Here is a 24,022-nt window from a genome sequence, read left to right as displayed (position 1 = left end):
CATAGCTAATGTTTCAATGTTTGCCGATCCCTCCTGCCCCCTCTAACCGTTCGCCCGCCCAAGAGCCTCTTCCGGTCACTGATACGTCTCTTTTTCGAATCCGGTAAAGCTAATTGAGTCAAGACGTACTGTTTCTCTACGGACGACGTATTGTGACAGGAATGATAATTTCGTGCAAACACTCGGCTATTTCACGCCTGCGGGAGGCCTGTCTCGATCACGAATACTCTGCTTATCCTTTTCTCCTTTTCTCGCCTCGTTCGTTTCTTCTCGCTTGTTACGATTCGCGTGACGACCATTTCGAAGCGATGCCTGGCTACGACTCATCAGAAACTCGTTTTAAATATACCACGATCTCGAGAACGGGACAATCAGAGACGACTTTAAATGACCCTGCGTTTCCATTTAAATCGCCCGTCCCGACGTGTTGATATTTCACTGTTCGAACATTATCGTCGTTGCCCCGTGATTTCGAACGGCTTCCTTGGCTAAATTGTGCGAGGTTTTGACGTTGAAAGCATCGTGCTGCCTTTCCTGCTTTTCACTTCGCTATTATGGACCTTATTTTTATCTTTTCTTCTTTTTTTTTTTCTTATTATTATCGTATTTTGATTCGGTGTTTTATCAATATAGTTTTATTTATCTCCAATATTGAATTTCGTCGTTACTACGTCGTAGCGCTAGAACTAAACAACCAAAGCACGAAGTTGTAGTCAGCTATAATTTCTCTTCCTTGAAACAAAGAGAAGTTGTAGATAGTCGAGACCTACCTACCTACGATCCGTCAGAGTGTTGTACACCTTCGCAAAATCCTTCCTATTGGACTCGTCCCAGCAAGAAAGAAACGCGACCTGGGCTGTGTAGCGATGCATAGATCACCGTCAAAACCCTCGAACAGATCGAAACGGAAGAGAGAAAGAAAGGAAGCGGAGGTGGAGGCTGCTGGGCCGAAGTCGTCCATCAAAAGACCCCGAGGGGCCCATTAAAATAATTCAATTAAACGGACAACAAATCAGCCTCGGTTCGAGCAGAGATGCGAGGCATCGGGATGAACATGGTCATCCGATAACTTTCATCGGCTGGACTCGTCGGCCATGGAAAAAACGATGGGACGGCGGATTTCGTGAAAATGTGCTCGCTCGCGCTCGCGCGGCCCGCACAGAAGAAGACGAAGAAGAAGAAGAAGGAGAAGAAGGAAATAAAGGCAAAAAAAAGAGAGAAAAAAGAAGAAAAAAGTGCGGAACAGCGTTTTACGACTTGGCAAAATTTATTGGTAGGCCGGTAGGGTGGGACGTGCCCACAAGTACAATGCGATTCCCCGAAAGCACACGGAGAGGTGTCACGCATACTCGTGTCGTCTTATCTCTCTTCGAGAGAAAAGCAACAGAATCACCTCTCGCTCTCTCTCTAGCTCTCATACGTTTTCTCACACTCTTTCACGCACACATACGTTCTGTCTGTTTTTCACATTGTCACCGGGCTGACCGTGCGCCTCGGTTCACTTGTAAAGCTAGCGATACAGGCATATAGATATAGATACACGTTACAATATATAATTATAATAATTATAATATAATATATAATAATATATAATATAAAATATAATAATAACATTATTATCACTTCTATTAATCGGTAAAAACGTGAATACAGCTTCTACGGGGATCGAGAGGCCTATCGATTGGCTACGATGCGCATTGACTAACGACTATTCATTTTTTTCAGTTTTCTTCCATAACGTTCGTCCAATAATTAATAATTATATAATAATAATAATAATAATAATAATAATACGCACGTGATAATCGCGTTGTTCGTAATACGATACAATAATAGAAAATATAGCGATAAATTGTCATTTTCAAGGTATATACAAAGCGCGACTTTGATTTTCTTTCTTTTTTTTCCAACTTCGCTCCTTTTCTTTCCCTAACTTCCGTTCCGTTCCGGAGAAACAGGTCTCCCGAGAGGATGACAGCTGAATTTAATACAATTTCAATACCTCAAGGGATCGAGTCAAGTTTTATATCGCTTTTTGTCGATGTGATCGCCGCAGACTTTCGATGCTGACGAACAATTGACCGATCGATCCATCTCGAGCACCCTCGAGACGTCGCAGCTTACGAAAGTCGGAGTCGTTCAAACAATTATTTTTACTTCTCATCCACGCCGTGTGTAAGTGTTTAATTTACAACGTGGACGCGTTAAAACTAGTCCCGGAAATTTGTCGATCGTGACCGACACGCGACCGTGTCAGAATGTATTCCTAAGAAGAAAGAGAATAAAAAATGAAAGACAGCTGTGCAGCTCGAGTCGCGTGTAATACATCATCCTTTCAGGGAAGCACGAAATTTAAATTTTGCGCAAGGTAATTATATTTTGATCGAACGTTCGGTGACGGAAAAAAGAAATAGTTGTTTCTTCGTCTATGGCGGTCTGGTTAAATACATTGTAAGGTGACTGGTGATTGTCGGATTTGAAATAGTTTCTTAAGGAAATTCTGTTATTTCGAACGATCGATAATTTTATACTTTCGATATTTCTTTTTCGTCCATTCATCGAAAACTAATCTTGAAATTAACAGAAAAATATCCTTGAAATAGAAAGCCAAGAATAAGACCTTGAAACCAAAAATTACCAATGACATCTTCAATGGATTCGAACATGCCTGACCGGTTTCCGTTTTCTCCCAACGCTTTTCCCAACGCCGATGTTCAGCAACGAAGCCACGAGAAAGGTTACGAAGACGAAAGAACGATACGGTCGCGCCAACGGTTGTCCAGTCTAGGAAACGCTCGATAGCAATCGATCATGCCGTTCTCGATCGAACGGCCGAGGTTTCGTATCCGCGCGAAATCGAAGAGACACTTGCAGAGTCGACGGTTCATCCACTGGAAACCGATTCCAGCTGACTGCTATCTGCGTCAGCGGACTCGCCTTGTTTCACATTTCCAAGGTCGTCTGGTCGCGTCTCCGGCTAGATGTTGCTTGGCTCGCGATTTCGGTTCGCCTTGGTACGCTATGGGACCACCGAGATATCTTGATTCGATTCTTCCCGTTGAATCGCGTTGAATCACGCGGAACCGAGCCCCCGAGACGACTCGACTGTGATCCTGATGGCCAGATGTTGATGTCGGCCCAAGAACGCGTCGCTCCAGGCTTGGGCGTGGTCCCACGGTAGCATCCGGTCCTCAGCAGCATCTTTGAAGCGGGTTATTACGCGGCCTAATTTGGAACTCTAGCCCGAGGTCCTCGTGTAACACTGTTGACACGGAGCCTTCCTTTTTTCTCCGCTTGTTGCCACCTGCTCCTGAAACGAGCGGATCTTCCAATTCAAATTAGCCGCTTCCGGGCCAACGTGAATCCCAATCGGCGATTCCGAGACCCCTTTGATATTGAAATTCAAATTTTTCGATGCTTCGTTCGCCGGATTCGTGGCCCCCGACAGGCATTTCTTTCGTCAGATTAATCAGTCTGATCTTTTAATTTATTTCGGACCACCTTTCCAAAGATTCTCGTGCGTATGGATTTCCTCGTGCGTGTTACAGTTCCTTTAATAATTTCCGATCGAATGTTTCGAATTTGGTAAGTCGAGAATGGCAAGCGATGAAATTTCGATCTTACGGACGAAAGCGTGCGATGATTTTCTTCGTACGACCTTGGCCTCGTTGCTCTGTTCCCATGGATGCTCGAACTGAATTACGGCGGCTTTGCTTTCCATGATTAAGATGTTACTTAGCTCGGTCGGGAGAAAGCAGGAACCACGGGCGAGTAGATTTTTCGAGATAACGAAAACTGGTTGGGCATATACTTCGTGTTCTTCGAACGTGTCGCTGATAACGAAGTTAGATTTCCCTGTCTGCCTTTCCACGATCTTATGCAACTCCTGACTATCCTTCACCGGCGGACATTCGTTAAACACGTTGAAGTAGAACGATTTCGTTTGTTATCTCGCACGTTCTTCGAATTGTCGAGAAATTTCGATCGAGGAATGCTTGAAATACTCTCGAAAGACCATAGAGATCCGTTTAACGAATGTGAAACGTGTTGTGATCAGATCTTCGGTATTCTAACTTCCAGCTCTCGTCTTGGTGTGAATTCAACGATTCGATTAATTTGATTTTGCATGGAATCCTCGGGAGCCTCGTGTCGATGAAATTCTAACACGGTTGACACCATTGACGTGATTCTTCTTGTTTTGTTTCTGTCTCTCCATGTCTTTTGTCGCGATGAAAAGTCTCGATGACTTGCTGTGGCTGGCGTCTAGGTGTCTAGGCTCGGAATACAGGAAAGTGGCAGAAGCGAAAAAAAATAAAAAAAAAAAAATAATCGGAGAAGCGGAATGAAGGAGCGAGAAGCGAGGTTCGTAAGACAGGCGAGGAGACGATCAGTAATTACGGAACTGTTTCCCTTGCGACTCAGTAGGCTGACGCGCTGCGTCTTTTCGAGTTGATTAATTAATCGATCGACTCGGAATACCGACAGACGGACATCGAGAAGAATGGACGCGTGATCGGGTCAAAAGATTCTCGGAATTTCGACGTGGATTTTTATTTTCATCGTTGGATCGTTGTCGAGAGCTTTTTTTCTATCGTTTTTCGTGTCACGCTCGTTCTCCTTTCGTTTCTTTCCAATGCAAGGAGTCTGAACATTTACCGAGTTCAGATCTCGTTCTTTCTACTGATTTTTCTCTCGTTTCTTAATTTTTGAATAGAACTGGAAGAAGAATAATTCAACATAATTCACTATCGACTCGATGTAAAGTAAGATTTCTAATTGAAGAGACGTTCTCTATATTCGATCGTCATTTAAAATTAGTATCTAGAAGCTAATTCTTTCTGAACAAAACGGCCGACACGTTATTCCGTTCTTACATTTCATATGCATGCTCGTATGTATAAAATTCCATCGTCGTACGTTTATGTACATACGTATAGGCTCCGTCGAAATTCCAATAAATATTTGTTGAACCACAACCACGCGGTATGAAACTAGCCTAATCAGAAACAGAGAGAAACGCGTCTCTACGGGAGAAGATTTAGGATATTAGTTGGCCGGATGGCTTCTAGTACCTAGAGTAGCCATTCGAATAGCCATTTGAGTAGCCGTTGGAGCCCTTGTAGGGAACAGAGTGTATGCTCCTGGAACAAAGATGGTCGAAATCGGAAGATGAGGAAAATTCTCTTCAAGAAGTTGTCTGCTTCCTCTCCCTCTCCCTCACTTTTTTTTTCTTCTCCTAATTAGCAAATCAAATTCCACCGCTTCGCGAATAGCGAGAGGGGTTGTCGTGCGCGCTCGTGTTAGTATCAGTAGAAATTAGAAGGCGATAAATGCGATCGTGGATCGTCGATCGTAGCAGAAACAGCGGAAGAATATCGAAAAAGGTGATAGCGTTGATAGAAGTGTAGATCTTTTATAGCATGCTGGGTGTATTCTATCCTTCGTTGTTCTTTTTTCTTTATCTCGTGGTGGCGGTAGCAATACACGGAATCGATGATCGTGCGTTGTTCTCACGATTGCGACAGGGACGTAACGCGGCAAATTTTGAGTGACGAGTACGATAAAAAAGAAATAAAAAGATAATAGAAACAAGAGGGGAAGACTATATAAGTATATATAAATGTCAAACGATAGAGAAGAACGTGGATTGCAACTTTTTGTTTTTATAGGCTGTTGTTGAATTGTTAGAATTTCTTTTTGTTGATCATGTTGATATTGTTGTTGTTGCGTGTACATTGTGTGTGTGTCAAGGTGCAGGAGGTTCAGAGCTCCCGCTCACCGCCACCCACATCTACAACAGAACAGAAAACAAGACCACCGCCGTTACATACAAGGTATCCATTAGTATCCACCAGTATCGAAGATTTATTTTATCGCTCGCTCGTTCGAACGTGCGTGCGCACGCTCGCTGGCTCGCACGTTCCATGCGGAGGCAGCATTATTTCAGACTGATTTATGGGTCAGACTGATCTTCAAAGTGCCAAGACGGCGTCATGGGAGGAAGGACGTGAACTTCGCGGATCTACGCGGATTCCCTCACTACCTTCTTCGTTTTCCTACGCGAAATTACCACGGTGAAGGTGACACGTTACCACTACGCAAGGCCAATATGCCGCGAAAAGGTCACGCGTGAAAATGACCCGGTTCGCTCGATCGTCGACGAAATTCAGATCCAAAGACAATTAGCTAAATTATCGAAAAAGTATTCTCTTCTCGTTGTCTTCAAAATCAATCGAGCAATCAATAATTTTCTAATACAAACTGATTTTCTAAAAAGTTGATTTCTCTGCTCTTCGTCCTTTCACTATTTCGTGCACGAATGCCAAATATCTCTTTTTAAATATTTTAGAACAATATTTTATGTATCCTTTTTTTTCATATACCTTTATATACATTGTGATCCTTCCCCAGCTATTAACTTTTAGAGTTTTGCGTTATGTTAGAGCGGAGGTTGCTACTAATTGTTAAATGATTTACGAAGTTGCGAGACCGGTACACGATACGCCAAATCATTCTCGTTCCTGATAAGTAAATTTCGTTTTTAATGAAGCGATGTCAACCGCTGGAGATATCGACGTTTTTATTAACTCCATGGTATTTCCGTAAAAGCAGTAACTTTTTCGTTTAAATTATACCTTTATATATCATGCATTTTATGCTAGCTCGAGCATTCGAATTACTACGTTTAATATCGAACAGGAAGAATAACAGAAGTTTCGTCTCTCAGAATTGCTTGAAATACTGGTAATTTCAGTCAAATTAAAGTTGTACGTAAATCAAGTAATTTTGGGACTTGATTAAAAATTCCCAGTGATTTTAAATTTCAAATTCTTTTCTTCTCCGTATTAACAAAATCGTTGATTTTCTTTGCAATCAGCGAAATTGCAAGAAATATAATTGTTTATCGTTTATAGGATGCAACTAAAATGAAAAATTTTTATTCATATATGTAACAACACGCGAAGTATATCTTTCTTGAAATGGAAAGTGCGATTTCAACGATACAAAATTTTATAAAAATTTGCATTGGCGGAAATATTTGGCTGTCAGTGTGCAAAAAATTACGATTATTAGGGATGTATTTTATATTCGGTTGACGTTTCATAGCCAATTCATATTTGATTGCCGATTGTCGACGACCGACGGGTCGCGAAGTTACGTCCGGCTGAAGCGAGCAAACTTTCGCTTTTCAATTCTCACGTTTTATCGTAAAAAGCTAGGTATTTTCGCGAATATTTGTTAAAACAATGAAATTCGTTGTGCCACAACACGTAAACCTAATTGACGAACAAAATTTATCTCGAAATATCTCGTCACTCGTCGAAACACGTTATAATACGTCTTGGAATAAAAAAATCTTCGTTATTTCGCAGGATATTGGATAAAATTATCTATGTTCGATATTTTACGATACTTCTAAAAATTCGTATAGAACGGGTCTACGAAATTTCACGAAGTAAACCTTTTCGCATGGAAAGTGCGGCGAAAGATTCAAACGTCAAATTCTTAACCATATTACTCGTTTTATCGAATATGAAAACTGTATTTTTATTTTGAACGAACGTGTCTGTGCTTCGTTCGACGACGATTATTCGCAACCGAGTTTCTCGTCGCGATTTCGCATTGAAACGACGATGGATCCGTCGTGATGGGAAAGGAAAAGGATTGACGAATCGTCGGTGGGAAATCATCCAGCAGGATGAATCACTAAATGAAGTACTGTCTTCGTTGGATTATACTTTTTCGTCTTACAAAAGGTCCTACTGGTGACCCGACCGGTTTTCGAAGTGGTCCCTATGTTCTTGCTCGCTTGGGTCAATACACAATATGCGCGGCTAGTTCGTTTTAAATCGATAGGTTTCGAACGAATGCACTTTCGTCGTATTTTACCAACTAAACGGGACTGAGAATCGAATGGAACGGAACTACCATCGAAATTTCGGGAAACGACTCGCTTCGAAACGTTATAACGTTGAATTTATTCGTTATTTCTTTGTGGAAATGCAATTTATGTTTCGTTTAAAATGTTGCTTCGGTAATATTGCCTTGCTTTTATTACCGAAACGTGATTTTTGTTTTACATTTTGAAACAAATGTACGAGAAGAATTTAACGACTGTATTTAAAGAAAATATTATAATGTTTGACTATGCTAAGACGATTCGGCAGAAACGTCAACTTTTGTAGCTGAGTTTTTTTCGCGAGTTTTAACTTTTCTTTTAGATCACAATTTTATTACCGAATCTACGTTTATAGTTATATACGCGAAACGCGAAGATTCTTCCGATGAATTTTCGAAAAACGATTATGTCTGTTAATTTTTCTTTCACGTGACACTTGAATTTTGCAACGTATCAAGGTTAATACTTTAGCGTTAGAAACCATCGAAACGATGAACAGTTTAACGAAAGGAATCGGAAAAAATTTGTTAAATCACTCCGCTTATATCTTTGTCATATTTCCACAAAAAAATTTTAACGCGAGCACTGCTATACGGCTATCAACGCAAACGTCACGAAAAAGATATCGATTTTTCATGTTAAAACACAAATTTCAACATTTTCTGAACGGAATTTTATCAAGTTATTCGAGAACACCGATTCGAGTACGCCCGACACGAGAGATATCGATTTATCACTGTTCGAACTTTACGTTACCGCACTTCACGTTCAAGAACATTCGCGACGGAACACGAATCGAGCACAGACACGTCTTTCAGCTACTGTCAATCTTCGAACGAGCCATAGCGATCGATTTTTCGGGACCAGCTCCGAGAAAGTGATCGCGCGATCGACACCAGACGTCGAGAAAGACGTCAACGAAATTCGTCTTCAGACACCAGGATCACGTCGAACTTCACCACAATCTCTCCTCGAAATGGCCACGAGCTCGTCGAGTCTGTCAGTGTCACGGGCACGGTCCGCGACCTTTTCAGCTCGCACTAGTTCATTCATAATCATCACTCGATGCAACTTGCTATCGCGACACGGCAATCCACGATCAACCACATCACCACGGGACCGAACGAACAAAAAAAAACATAAGAAAAAGAAGAGAAAGAGCAGAAAACAAAGTATAACAAAGACTACTGCACTGTTAACCCGTACAGAGACGAAAAATAGCGATCCTGGGTCTGATGGACGTCTGATCAGCGCGAAAATCAACCACGGAATTAGTCCCGTCGCCGAGCGGCGAATTAGAACATACTCGATAAAAAAAAATGTTCATATGTACGTATATACGTGTCTTTATATATGTATCTACATATACACGGATATATAATAGAGGCATATAACAGACGTATGCACGTACATAGATATTTAAAAGAATATTCCGGGCGAAATGTACCTGTGTTGCTTGAGGTTATCCTGTCGCTTGAAGGACTTTCCGCAGACCTCACAGGTGAAGGTCACGTCGTCCTTATGGCTGCGCTCGTGGATCATGAGGTTGTAGGGCTTCGTGAAGCGCCGCTGGCAGTACTTGCAGACGAACTCTACCGTGCACTTGGCGCGCATCTTCTGCCGGCGGCCGAACTCCCTGCCGTGCCCCTCTGTCTCCATCGGCATTATCGCGAACATCCTTATAAATTCCCACCGCTCCTTCTCTTGGTCGACTCTCTGTCTCCTTTCCCTCTACCTCCTCTCTCGCGGTCCTGCTAACGCCTCGAGTCACTCCCTCCACCAGGTTACAAGCCTATAACGGCGTCTCTGTCCCTCTTGTCCCGACAAGGGGCACGTTTTCTCTCTTTCACCGAGCTTCCTCTCTCCTTTTGGTCCCTCTCTCACGATGCTCTCTCGGTGTCGCTCTTCTCCTCCTGCGCAAACCTAGTCCCGACCGGCTAACTCCTGCGAGTGAGATCACTCGGCCTGTACCTCCTCGCGGGAACACGCTCTCTCTCTCTCTCTCTCTTCTTTTTTTCGTTCTCCTTCTTTTTCTCTCCTAGCTCTCTCTACCTGCGGGAAATAAAGGAGCAATGATTTTCGGATCGATTCCCGGAGACGCGACCGCTCGATCCGCGCTGCATGGCAACGATTAGGTACCAGAATGGTACCTAAAACCCGGCGCGGACAAGCGACGCGACGTCGTTGCGATTTTAAAACGGCGACGCTTTGCGGCTCGGCAAGATCGTATTTTTAATAGTACAACGCAGACGAGCGTGCGATCCCATCGTTGGGAATGCGCAGACGCACGTCGTCACCGCTGCGAAATCGCAATCGCATCGCTCTTTTGTATCGAGGTTTGAGGATTTCTCATAGAAATGAGAAATAGTCGTAACGATTGCAAAGCAGATACTTCTATGCAACCGAAGATTCCTAACGGACGTGTACTCGAACGAGAAGTATTCCCAACGAAAATTTCGCATTTTTACGTGATTCCAATTTACGGAATTTTGATGTTGCTGATCGTGCAGCGAAAGATCGACGGAAATAAAAAATTCGTAAGATGGAGATTGGTCCACCGAATGCGTTGGTGGTATTGCATCATTAGATATACGAACAGGCCAAATTATATCGGTGATGTGGTGCGATTCGACGAGTTTAGCTGTGATGCAAGCGATCGACGCGCCGTCGATTTCGCAGTAGTAACGCTGTATGATTCGACAGGCACATGGGTATTTTCCACGAAGAACGTTAGGAAGAGGTTGCTCGAAGGTACTTTGGATAGGGTAGGGACATCTTGAAAGAATCGCTCTTTACCGAGATACGTAGTTTTGCACGGAATCGGGCTTAGAAAGTTACCTCGAACAAGTAGTGATGGTAAATGATTACTTGTACAGTCTCCGAGATGAGGCCCGAAGCAATCGAGAAACTTACGAGTATGGGATTAATGGAGCATGCGGTGTCATCTCCTTGGACACGATTTGATCTCGTTGATCCATGAAAATCATAATTTTGCCTGTAGATTGAATACGAAGATGGTCGAAGAATGAAGCGAAGGGAAATGAACGCAAAGATGCGTCGACTTTCGAACGAACAAGATAGAAACTCCACTATCCTGGACGTGCTGTCCTTAGAACGCTAACAGCTTTTTGCACGAAAAATTGACACGTGGAAACGCGAATCCTTTTGCGTGAAAACTTGAGAAAGAAGTACTATGTTTCTGAACATTTCATCCCGTAGAAACTGGTCTCAAAACTTACTACTCGCATAATCAAATCAATTCTGTTGTACAAACTACGGCCTGCAAATGGCTTTATCGCTAGAAACGGCAAGACTGTCAACGTCGCCGGCTGTTCATCGGGTCCTTCGCTCTTCGAAGTCCGCTGTCCGACTAGTTACGGAGGAGTGGAAGAAGGGGTGTTCGGAAGTAACGAAGCAAGTTAAAAACGAACGCAACGCCGGAGGAAGCTTATTGCTCGGCGAGTCGTCGAAAAGAGAGGTCCCGCGGAGTGGAGAGGCAGCAATAAAAAAGGCCCCCGGGGTCTGATCGCGGGGTCCGCCGCGGCCATTGTGCAGGAGCCACGTCCGGTGCTACTGGTAGCACAAGGTAAGCACACGGCGCACGCTCGAATAAAGTGGCGTGTCCGAATGAGTAATAAGCGTGGCTGGGCGTATCCCGGTTGGTTAGGCTGCCTAACGGCGGTGGGGCCTAATCGGAGCTGCGTGTTACGCACGAATCTGCTCTACCCGCTTTTTGCTTTCCGCCTCTCCGTTTCGTTTCAGGCGAACCGCCAGATCGGAGCACGCATCAGTGATTCGTCTATTCGAGATTGCGTATAGGCGAAGAATTTCATTTATTCTCACAAAAATGTCGCCCTTAACTCACATATGCTTCGACGTTTCTTTCTTACGATATCTCTTAATATTTCTTTGCTATTTGGAGTTTGAATCAAACGTATTTTACGCCCGGCTTATCGCCAATTCGTAACATCGCTGATTCGTGGCTATGACGTGAAATTTACGCGATTCTGAATCGAAAAAGGGAAAGTTTATTCTTGGAATTTACTGTTATTTACGCCACCTACTTTTGGTTTAACATCGGTGTTATATGGCAAGGGGTTGATCGTCGGTTCACTGGTGTTTCTCCAGCGTCTTCTTCTACTATCACGATGTGTTTCTATAAATGCAATTGCGTTATATTTCAGTGTACTTTAAACGAATGTTGAAGTTTTATCGAAAATAATAGAGTAGAATGGCAGTCTCGATCGAAGAGGGTCTCGTTAAGTAGAATAGTCCGATCGATAGTTCGTTCCTGACTTTTCTGTATAGTCTACCTTGTTCGTCCTTTTCTATCGTCGCTGCTAGATTATCATCCTGACATTCTACGGTATTGACTTTAACTTCTAACATTCGGAGCAACACAAATTTTTCTTGCACTTGCAGATTATTTTAACGTCGATCTTCTGAATCAAAACAATTATACCGACTTCCTTTTTTCTACTTTCCTTCCGAATTCTTCCGATATCTATCGGAAAACGAAGATTCTTATTTTGAAATCTCTAGAAATTTCTACGCTGGATCGATCACGTTACTCGATATTAATTTTACCAGAAGCAATCATCCGGCACAATGTCGAAGCTCGTGTCAATAGTCAAGTTCGTACATACGCCTGTCGTAATCAAGAGGTCAAAGCTAATGTATGATAATGTATGATAATAGGATGTATATGGAAGCTCGTAGTTATGATCGCGTAGTACGTCGGAGGTATCTGCGAATGAACATACCCACGCAAATTATGTAGCCATATAGAGGTGAATTTTACGTTATCGACAAACGATCTTCGTTTACCTTGGGAAATGCGTAAGAAAAGTGAGCAGAATGTCATTTATTTTTATTCCGTCTGATCTCGGATGTTTTTTCCACTGGCCGTTTCTCTAAATTGGAAAATATCAAGCGTGTACGCTCGAAGGTTGAGAATACCGGTATAGCTTTTATGGACAGGGTCCTTCGCGCGGTCACGACACTGTCATCGTAAAATACGATTTCGATTCATCGTAAGGAATAATGGAGTTGTTTAGGGGGCTGTGAGGAGAATAAAATCATAGCGTTAAACCGGGCAACTGAGATTTCTTAATCCTGTTAGACACGCGTGCTGCAATTCGATCAGGCTGTCGCGTTCTAAGAACACCGATGCTAACGCGTGTTTCACTCGTGAACACGGGCACGTCCCACGAAAGTTAAAGCGTACTTGTCATCCGCCGAAAGTTATCGTTTCGGATCGGTCGTGGAAACGTGGTCGTGATTCGCATGGATATGCGACTGCTTCTTTTCGGCGGGAAAATTACGCTTCTTAGGTAGCCACGAGTCTATCGCGCAGATTTCTAAGTATGTAGTGTTAGATCGTATGGAATGGCCAACTTTTCGACTAAATACTACGCTGTTTAGAAACAATGCCACCATTTAACCATGTTCGTTGAATTTTCACGCTATAATCTCTCGCCATCGTCTTACAGTCAGAGACTATTCTGAGAACCCGTTCAAATCCCATTCGTCCTACATCTATCTCAGAAGACAGTCGTTTCAATCGACTCTGATAACCATAATCGCTACTTAACCCCTCCTAATACCGGCACAAACCTTGCAAGTATTTCCCATTGACCGTCAGAAGCACCTAACCCGCTTAAAACTCAAATTAGGTCAAGCTGCGCTAATGGCGCGGAATTTTCCACGTCGCTTTCGTAACGAGTCATTGACCTTACAAGAGCAACTGGATAGTCAATCGTAGCTGCAATATTCCAGTTACGAAGATTCATAGCGATTAACCCCTTGTCCAACGGTCAAGTGAAATATTCCACCCCCAAGGAACTGACAACGAGCTGGAGGGTTGTTCTCGGCTCTGGCCATCTCATTCCTCCGACAGAAGCGTTCTTTCGGAATGGAAAGCGATTGCCTCGCGACTGTCGACGAAGACAAGAGGTTCCCGCGTTTACGCTCGGTCCCTCGCGAGCAAAAGGACGGAGGGCACGGATGAAGAGGCAGCCAATCAAAGAGAGGACGGAGTGGAGCCAACCAAGAAGCTCGCCTCGACGTGCGTGCACCCGTTCTCGTATGTATAGAGGAATAAAGAAGGGAGCAGTAGCCTTCGTTCGTTCGTCGGTAGCCAACCAAAGAGAAGCTGCTACTGTGCACCGCCCTACCGCCGACTACCGGTTTTCGGCCAGTCGCTACCGAACCTCCAGAGAAATCCACCAAGCGGAACCACACCCTCCTCCTCTGGATCGACGTGGTACCCTGGTACTGGATCAACGTGCAAGGGCTTGTCCGTCTTGGAAGGGCGATTCTTTATTACAATTCTTCCCTGGCATCCAATAGGAAGGGAAATGCCGAGGCGATCGATGGCGAAGCTTTTGGGACATTGGATCGATCGAAGGGTCGACCCTTTTGCGGTCAACCAGATCGTACTCAGCGACTTAGCTTCGAAAGTTGTTGGCTCATTATCGAGTTAGTTGGATATAGTTTGATCAAGGGGGTTGAGAATGTTTGCGAGGGTGAATGATCGAAAGAATGCGAGATGTGAATGGCGAGATTCCTATCGTTGATAGAAATTTTCGATAAAAATTTTGAGAGAAAGGGTCGATTGCGAGATTTATAACGACGAGGGATCGAGAAATTAAGTATTTGGAAAATGTATATTGTATAAAATGTATATCCTGGATTAAGACTATCGTCCGGATATTATAATTCAATCAGAGCACGCGGGACAACGAATTTGAACCTAAGCCACCAGTGGTTACGTTTCGAATCAATCACGTTCCTCCAAACATAAAAAAAAAAACTATTACACCAATGGCACTGGTTTGAGAGCGTTCGACGAATAAAAGATTCGGTACAGCGTAGCCTGGTAGCCAATCAAAATGAACCAGCTACCGTGTACCGCCCTGTGGCACGCTACCGGTTTTGGGCCAGTCACCACGAAGACTCGAGAGACATCAACGAATGTGGACCACACCTTTTCCCGCCCGCGCGATTCCAAGTGCAATGAAGCGCGAACCCACAGTCACGAATATTAATTCGATAATAATGAAAATAGAAACAAATTATACGAGAAAGGAAATTACAGATAGTTAAAAATATTCCAATTTTAGGGCTTGTAGGATAAAAGATATTCTGTAAAAAGACCAAACAGTATCAAACTATTACGGTAAATAATGTAAACAACGAAGATGGAAAGGTGTCATCGGTGAATTTTCATCGTATCGCGCGAGAGCAAACTGTCACGAGCAAGAGGAGGCCGTGACCAAGAAAAAAAGTGACGAAAGACGCACTTACCGGTCGAAGTAGAAAGCACACGCTTCGTAGTTCCCTCTGAGGACGCGATGTTTGCCGGACTTCTGGTCAAATAAACGTCCCTTTGAAATTTCTTTGGAACTGCTCAGCGAATATGCGTGCGTTTGTTATCCGCGTAGGGGAACGAGGGAGTGTGAGAAAGAAAGGGAAGAGAATCCTTGAAAACTGGTTGGAGACGTTGAGATTCTCTATTGGATTCTCTATCGAACGTGTGTCGGGATGCTGTCTTCCGGGCTGACAGGTCTGGACCGTTTGGGTGCGCGGCGTCGACTGAAGCTCCGTTTGCCCGCTCGGTTCGCTGGTAGCCCGAATAGGTAGGCACACCAGAAGACGGTAGGATGCCGTGTGTAACCGCCAAAGGTCTCCTTCGTCGTCGTCGTCTCGCTTCTTCTGGTTGGAGGACCGGGAGACACCTCCCTACCGAACCAACTCACCGATGCCCACCAGTTGTGTCGTTTCGTTCGTGTGAGCCTCTCTTGATTCTACCAGAAACGCTTCAGGATCTTCCTTCCTTGAACAACGCTGCCACTACTAGTAGTAGTAGGACTATAAAAGTAGTAGTAGTAGTAGGAGTAGTAGTAGTAGTAGTAGTAGTAGTAGTAGTAGTAGTAGTAATAGTAGTGGTGGTAGTGAAGAGAAACATAGAAGAGGAGGTAAGGATCGAAGGATCGCGGAGGAGGAACGGGAGCAGAAGAAGGAAAAGGAAGAGAGGGCTAAACGAAGAGGAAGACGCGTTTCTTATCCTCGGAACTTGTCTCTCTTTCCTTCTGGTGTCCTTGTCTGACCAGTCGCCGAATAGCAGCGTGGTTATTCACAAATCCTTCGACGACGCGGCTTCCTGAGCTCCTGGGATAGTGGTCATCCGCCCTCCCCTTGCTCCAACTGTTCCTCAAGTTGCTCCCTCTCTTCCACGATCCCTTCCACCGGGGTCCGATAGGACCGCCCTCGTAACCGTTGGATCAGAGAGCATCCCTCTTCGCCCACGCGAGAGACCCTTTTCGAAACGGTCTTCCCACTCTTCGAAGAATACCGACCAAGAGTTCTTTCGTTTTCGCCCTCTCTCTGCATGCCTGCCCCCCGCGGGGGCGGTAGCTAGGCCAGGGTACAAAGGAGGTAGCGGCGCTGGCCGAGCCACCGCGACTATTACCCATTTACCGATCTCTCTGATTTTCGTCTCCAACCGCGAAAATTTGTTTCCCGTTTCGGCGAAAAGAGTTTAGCCTTAGGAGGTAAGGAAATTCGGCTGGAACGCGGCGCGAAACACCGAAAGGCAGTGCGCCGGTGTACATGTCACAGCTATGGACCTGTCGCCTTTGTCGTGGAACAGCGGCCAAAACGAGTTCGCGTCGTGTGTCAATCTGCTCGCCCACGCGAAAAAGCGGATCAGCTGGAATCGGTTCCTGGAAGAGGATCCGCGGCAGCGGTGATCTCTTTGTCTCTATCGAGGCCTCTCTCGAGGCCAGAAAGAGTGACGCTGACGAAGGTGTGGGAGGAAGCGGAGGTGGAAGGAGCGTGCAAGAACGAAGAGCGGGGGCTGACGCGATGCCGCGGGGGTTCCCAGGGCACGTGGGAAATGCACAGTAGTCGATGTCAATCCCCCCACCAGCCGGCGGCCAGCGTGGGTCCTGTCGGTCCCCGTCGGGCCCCACTACGGCCCACTGCGGACCCGGAGAGCCATCGCCAGCGTACAGGGTACCGCCCAGCGAGATCTCGCGGTATCGCTTCATTGGACGATTCAATGGGCTATCGCCTCCTTCGCGAGCCACCAGGATGATCGAGTGGTGGAAAAATTCCACGGGAAAGGCTGGCGGAACGCGTGGAAGAAGGAGCGACCGAAGAAGACCAGTGAGCGATCGGCAACAAAGAGAACGCCGACGTACCGCTTGGAATCCGATTGTAGCCACCGGGCAGCGTCTCCACGCCGGTTCGGACCGATCTAGCCGAAGATGAAGACGACAACGATGACGGGGAAAAGACGTTTCCAAGGGCTCTGTCCGACCCAACTTCTTCACCGCGTCTGATCTCTTCGATAGGAATATTTAGGGAAGCAAAATAAAAACCGGCATCCGCGAGCAAAGGATTAGGTTTCTTCGAGATTTCCCTCGCAGATACGCGGAGAAATCGATGACAGCAATTCCGATGCTGACACAGCTAGAAATTTATGGAAATTTATGACAGCCACTGGGCTACAGCCTGGATGAAAAACGGTGACGAAGGCGATCGCTTCGGCCACTGTTATTCGCGCGATTGTCATTAATTCCGTCGATGGATTCTTTGAGAAATTTGAGAAATTCGAATCCTATTACCGAATTCCTTCGAAGATCGAGCAGGGTACGTTAGAAAATAGATAAAGCGCGGCTGAATTGACTTTTGCCCGTTATCGCCTGTCATTCGGATTGCCAATCCGTTGGACGTCTCTTTTCATTACTCTTATTTGAGAATTTCCATAAATTTGCAAGTATTAAATCGCAAATTGCATCGTACGAGTTCTAGGATCGATAGGTATCGTCGATATTATATCGTCGATATTATACAAAGATGCTGAAAACCATGAAATATTGAAAATGTTATCGATTGTCTGAGGGCACTCTTAGATAACAAATTCCGCAACTGTCGTAATCGTTCTCACACAGATTGCTAATTTATGTGGGTCTTTGTGAAATTTGCTGTCAAGCAAAATGTCTGATATTGCGAGTCAAGCTGTAGATATATCGGAGGAATATTTCAGCAACAAAATTGAAAAATTCAACTCCAAATAGACGAAGAGCAACTTTCCTGAATAGATCTGTTTCCTTTGCAATTAATCTAACGATCAAATGAATGGTCCTCAAATCGAAAAATTCTTTTCCCAAGCGTATACTTACGAGGAGACGGCGAACGAAATTGACCGAAATACGTCTTGCCATTTCTTGCCGTTTCCTTGTCAATTAACGACCGTATGAGTTACGAAAAGTTAGTAGAACCGAGATAGAACAGTTCCATAAAACTTTAACCGACCGAAGGGTAAAACGGAAGTTGTTAATAAAATCCTGGTCGTAACGAAGGGAAGTAACAAATATTTTAAATCCCGTAGAACGAAAACACGTTCAGATAAAAGAAACGAGAAGAATGCGTTGACCGACAAAATTGACAGGCGACAAACCTGTGATAAGGATGTTTACGGAGGACGTATTACCGAAAACTATGCAAACACCGATCTCGAAGATAACGTCTTGGGCTTTTGATTTCCTGTACCGAGTTCAAAGAAGTATCCGGAGAAACTGAAAAATTGATCGTATATGCAAAGTCGATATATATCATCAAGTAACCTGATTTTTATTTGACTTTTAACGTTTTATTTAACCTGAACTTTCCTGCGATTAATCGCAATCCGGTAAAGAGTTTGAAAAGCTTCGTAAGCTCGATAAATATCCTCGATCTAATCTTAATATTAGTAACAAAACTTGGCGAAGCTATCGTCTATCTTTAATATCTTACATTTATCGATTTAATAAGTTTCTCTCCTTTCGAATCGTGTCGTATTGCATATTCTTCTGCAACAGCAGCGAACTAACGTAAAATGGGTTTAATGATACGTTGCAATAAATTAGTCTAGAAACACAAACGTAGTTAGAGAAAGTAAAATATGTATTAACAACAAGCAATTTGAAGCAACGCGTTAATGATTTCTGCTAGAGGAAAGTAATTCCATGATCGTCGGACGCTGTTTGTTCGAATCTTTTCGCTTGTTTGCGCAACGGTGATCCCTTGTACATTTCGTAATGAGAAATTTAGAAAGACGGCGTACGACTTGCGTGTCATTAGCGGTGGGATGACGCGCGTTACGTAAAGTTAAAATCAACTAGATGACTTAGGCTGGGTTATACACGAACTTTACCTGGTTTCAATGGACAGTAGAATAGGCCGCTGATCGGACCAAGCGTAAGTAGAACGAGCATTCGCGATGTACGGCGGAAAGATGTAAGAAGAGAGAAATATTTTATCGTATCAGGGCCTTTATATTATCGCTTTCGAAGGAATATTTCTCCTGTTACACTAGACTTTTGCGCTTAATTTATGTACGTGGTAATCCTCGGTACGAGTAAATCTACTTGCTGCTGCCAAACTAAATGAATCCCGTTTAGTGGTTCGATTTGAACGTCTCTATCTGATTATTCGTGCCATTTATTAACTCCGCTAAAGGCTAATACGATTGTCGAAAGAGTAATAATAAATATATTTCATAAATTATTCCAGCTGGAGTTAAATATAAACTTTCTTCGCGTATTGCTTCAATTCCACGATGGCAGACGATCGTCGTAACGATAGGATGGAAGAAAGATACTGAAAATTGACGGTATCTAACACGTAGTGCAGTAAGGAAGTAAGACAGCGCCTAATGTTACTTCTGGAAGCATAGTGTCTCGTATTCCATCGCGTTGTCGTAACAACTGTCGACTTGGGAAAAAAAGGAACGGAATATCGAGCTCGATGAACGTTTCGGAGTAACGCGTATTCGGTAAGCGGGGATAGATCACAGAGAGACCGCCGTGTTGGCGCAGGAAACGGAAACTGGCGGAAACAAAGGCCGGGCAAACAGACGGCATCCCATGGGGAATGTTACCAGGGCAAATAGCGCGCGTCCTCGCTATCGGCCCGGTCCGCGACAAATATTGTCACGTTCTTCTGGCACCAAGGGAAAAAGGTACTACGTGGTACATACCACGGCTCGTTTTCGACCTACGGGTCCCGTAGGCCGATAGATTAGGTCCTAGCCACACGATACCGTGAACGCCATCACCTTCGCCCGTGGGCAGAGATAACGAGGAACGATCGAGACAGGTCCACGTCGAATTAGCAGGTAGGTCCCGAGCTTCAGCATCGACGAGGGTCTGGGGCTGGCTGCTACGCGCCCCAAACCTTTTTTTTCGGCCCTCCACGGATGTAGATGTTAGTGATAATATATAATCAGAGCGTGCACTTCAGTTTAGCGTATGATTACAGGCTAAGCCCAATTAATCTTCCCCGATATTGCTCGCTATTGCTTAATGATATCGCTCGCGTCCAAAGTCGAATCGTTCGACAGCCACGTGTGAATTTTTATGCAAAGAGACCAGATCTCGATGGGACTTTCTCCGAGAAGAAGTTCTCGATGCTTCGAAATCGTTTCGCTCGTGTGAATTTCCTTGAGGCTTAAATTGGATCGTATCTAGTCGATGTCCACCTGATGAAACGTCGCTTCTCTTCGGTTTCAATTTCACGGCTCGATATCGCTCGTTACGTTTCCATCTATTCCAGAGAATCGCCCTTTCTTCGCTATCTTCGATCTTTCTATATCCGCCTATTCGAAGATCGAACAGTCAAAAGATAATTAAGCAAGGAATTAATATTACATATTCTAGCAACTGCCTGGTAATGTAAACATTATTAAGTAAAATCCTTTGAAAGCATGGATCGATCGTCGTGAACGAAGAAGGGATCGGCCAGCGGAGGATTTTTTAGGCCACCCAGTCCGCGAAGCAGCCTGATATGTCTGAAAACGTTGTCAGACACGACGATAATAAGTGTCTCCCAGAATGGCGGCTACATCAAAGCTCCAGTCGCGTTGTTGGGTCGGCGCGAAGTCGCGAGTCGCAGATACGCAGACGCACCCAATGGCAACGCGTCTGTATGCATACGTCTCTGCTTCGTCTGCCTAATGGTTCTTTCACAATTGGTCGTTTCGCAATCGCGTGAATCCTTTTTACCGCCATGCGATTTCTCGGTGGAAAACTCGCGCGATCCATTTGTACGCGCCTACCCGCCACTCTGCTCGCGATTGATAACGAACAGTGGATGGATTAGGCTCATGGTCGATGCTTTCGTATTCGTATTCGTATTCTTATTATTTTTTTTAAAAGAAACGAGAGAACTTGTGATTATTTATACGAGGCATTCGGAACTATCCGGATGGTGGTACCGGATTTTGGTTCGGAGCAAGCGACATTTTAGTCGTTTTCGAGTTAAACACAGAAATTGTTAGTTAGTCGTGACACTGAAAATTATTATATCCTTTAGATTTTCAACCATTTTGCGTATCTTACTCGATCTTCGTCTAAACGATTCGCCATATTCTTCGCAACGATGTATCGATAAAATATAAACTTTTGCATAAAATTAAATAGCAATTTACGTGAGATATAATGAGATTCAGAATACGATCTTTTACGTGCCAATTTGTACTCTAACTTGCTGGAAAGTATCGCAATTGCCACGGTTGCGTAAAAAACGAAGAAGCGTGGTTTTGCAAAGTGTGAAAAATTGTAAATTTCAAATAGTTCGGAGTAAGAGATATAAATCGTCGAAGCTTTACGAGTTCAAGCACGCACAAAGTGGAAATTTTATCCTAAATCGATCTATAAATAGATCGGCGAAATAAGGAAGCTCCGTTCATAGAATTCTGTGTTTTACTAATATCGGTAACGTCGTTCTTCCACACACGCGCGCGCACACACTCACAGATTATGTACTTTGTATTTTTACTCCACCGTCGGACGTTAACAAAGTACAATTCCATAATTGCGGCACTTTATTGTCCATCGTTATCAGTTGCACTCGTTAACAACTTAGATAAAGAGATTAGTTTCAAAATGCTCGCTGATAATCAAAATAGAACGCAACGGTTGAATCGTGTTGCGCGTTTTATCGAGACTCTATTAAAAGTTCTCAAAAGTAATTTTTACCTCCGCCGTACACACATTTCCAATTAAACTATATTACTAACGATAGATAAATGTTAGTTTCTTTATCGTTCAGTCGTAACATCTGCGTAACTCGAACTCGTTGCTCTACTATTTTCTAAGCTCGAGCTTATTCATTCGTATTTTGCATATGATCTCTATCGATCCTTTGATCGTTGAAATCGTCGAATTAAATTATTCCCGAATATCGAAATATCCATCCCAAAACATTATACGCTGACACATCTCGCAAACGATAGGGAGATATTTCCGGAGCGTAAAATTTCTCGATTGATGGCGAAGAATTCGATTTACGTCGCTGTGAACGACGCTTAATCGAGAGCCTACGGAAAGGTACCACGAACAGTTCGCTCGCATAATGGGCATAGGGCGAACCCAAGAAGAATCGTGGACCAAAGCCGCACCTTGTGCTGGCCACGTAAGTATGCGACGTGCACACGTTATAATGCTACGCCCGCGAACGTACGAGGGAACTAAGGTTATTGCGACCACCGTGGCGCTCGATAGAGCACCGCTTTCACCTACGATCCTCCTCCACCCTCGTCTCGTTCATCGATTTTATTCTGGAATTCGATCGTTCCGCGAGCCGATCATCCTTCGTCCGAATTTCGACAACGATAAAGGGAACGCGATGCGACGATTATTCTTCGCGTTCCATGCATCGTCTTTCTTCTATCGTACGAATAATTCGACTCGAAGCTATTCAACGTTTAATTCGTCCATGTCAGTCGCATCGTAATACCTATGACCGTAATTGACTGTGAATTGGAACGCGTAGGAGCGTAAAGGCAAGCGTGCGCGTCTTGTGACTTTTCCAACGAAGATTTCACCATGCAAATTTCGCCGAAGCGCTTCGAAGGCAGATAAGAAGCCCAGGTGTGTCTTTTGTTTGCTGATCGAAGGAATACTTTTGTCAGGCCGCCAAGATATCGTCAAAGTTTATAACTCAGCTACGCGTCTCTTGACTTTTATTTTCGCTGTCCGAAATATTCGTCGAAATACGATCGCTTCTTATTAGAAACTAAAATCGATTTACCAAACGACTCGCATCGTTCTAAAGACGATGGCTGTGGTGCGAGAAAAACCAAAGGTTTGACAATGCTGTTTACCTTCGGCGTCCGGCGATGTTTCCCGTTGGCGTGTCACTTTCCCGCAGACGCTAGACGCTGCGTTTGCGTTTCGATATTTGAGCGCGCATCGATCTCTCGGCAAACGCGGTTTCTTCGTGACTTGCTCCGCGAGGTAAATCTGGTTTCCGCGAGAACACGACCACGCGTTCGATGATTCGCCGACCAGCCACGGTACGCGAGTCCTACGTGACATAATGAAACTTGTCGCGTGAGATTCTTCCGCACGCTCCGACAGAGCGTTTATTGGATGCTGGAATGCTAGATACTGCGACTTTTATGTTCTTTATGACGCGCAGCGTGAATACCAGCGAATCGCGTGGACATTGTAGCTAGCTAGCTCTAACATCGTTTGTTACGTAAAAGCAATTTTACGATTCGTCGTATCGTCGATCAATCTCGTATTTCCAAAATTATCTTTACGTTTGCAGCTAAATACGCGTTTCTTCGCCCCCTTCGCACTTTCAAAAGTATCGCTCGTCCTAATATTATGGTAACGAGAACGTTAAACATCGCTCGCCGCGATAACCGCTCTTTTACTTTTCTCAAAACTTGAAAAACGTCTTAGTTCTGGGAAACGGAGGACGTGGAAAAATGTCTTCCGCGTCGACAAAAGTTACTTCGATTCACATGCGTAAGTAAAATTGCTCTTCGACGGAAAAGTTGCGTTACGCGAGGCCTAAGAACAAAGATACACATTGAGAGAGGCGATCGAGTGCTCGCACCCCGTGTAATCTCCATCCCCGGGTTTCGGATGTGGGTTTACGGCGTTTCGGGAACGAGCCGTTCAATCTTCGCCGCGAACCATAAAACGCGCGGCGCGAGACGTGCGGACGGTAGTGTATATTGCCGTGCATTTAGCTCGTCGCGCGCGCCGCTGACAGAAGAGGGATTTGCCTTCGCCGCTTTACCGGATTTACCGAGACACCTCGTGAAACACGCCCATGTTT

The 24,022-nt window shown here is 44.4% G+C and overlaps 1 protein-coding gene across 3 annotated transcripts; it reads right to left on the bottom strand.

The window, feature by feature from the left end:
* Positions 1-1,248: 1,248 nt before the first annotated feature.
* LOC100645174 (protein drumstick) lies at positions 1,249-23,276 on the bottom strand. 3 transcript variants are annotated; one of them, XM_020866155.2, is made up of 4 exons: positions 23,055-23,276; positions 15,209-15,772; positions 9,348-9,952; positions 1,249-5,141 (listed from the first exon to the last, which is right to left on the bottom strand). In XM_020866155.2, exons 3-4 carry the CDS (start codon positions 9,575-9,577, stop codon positions 5,066-5,068), a joined length of 306 nt encoding a protein of 101 aa, XP_020721814.1. In that variant the 5' UTR covers positions 9,578-9,952; positions 15,209-15,772; positions 23,055-23,276; the 3' UTR covers positions 1,249-5,065. The 3 variants fall into 3 exon arrangements, with proteins under 3 accessions (XP_020721814.1, XP_048267213.1, XP_020721812.1); XM_048411256.1 differs by lacking the exon at positions 15,209-15,772; XM_020866153.2 differs by lacking the exons at positions 1,249-5,141; positions 23,055-23,276 and adding an exon at positions 5,644-5,791 and having other exon boundaries at positions 15,209-15,736.
* Between the last annotated feature and the right edge of the window lie 746 nt (positions 23,277-24,022).

This window comes from Bombus terrestris, chromosome 13 (assembly GCF_910591885.1).
Source record: "Bombus terrestris chromosome 13, iyBomTerr1.2, whole genome shotgun sequence".
In the NCBI taxonomy this organism is placed as follows: Eukaryota; Metazoa; Arthropoda; class Insecta; order Hymenoptera; family Apidae; genus Bombus; species Bombus terrestris.
The sequence above is the reverse complement of the archived record's forward strand: the minus strand, read 5'-3'. Positions and strand labels throughout refer to the sequence as shown.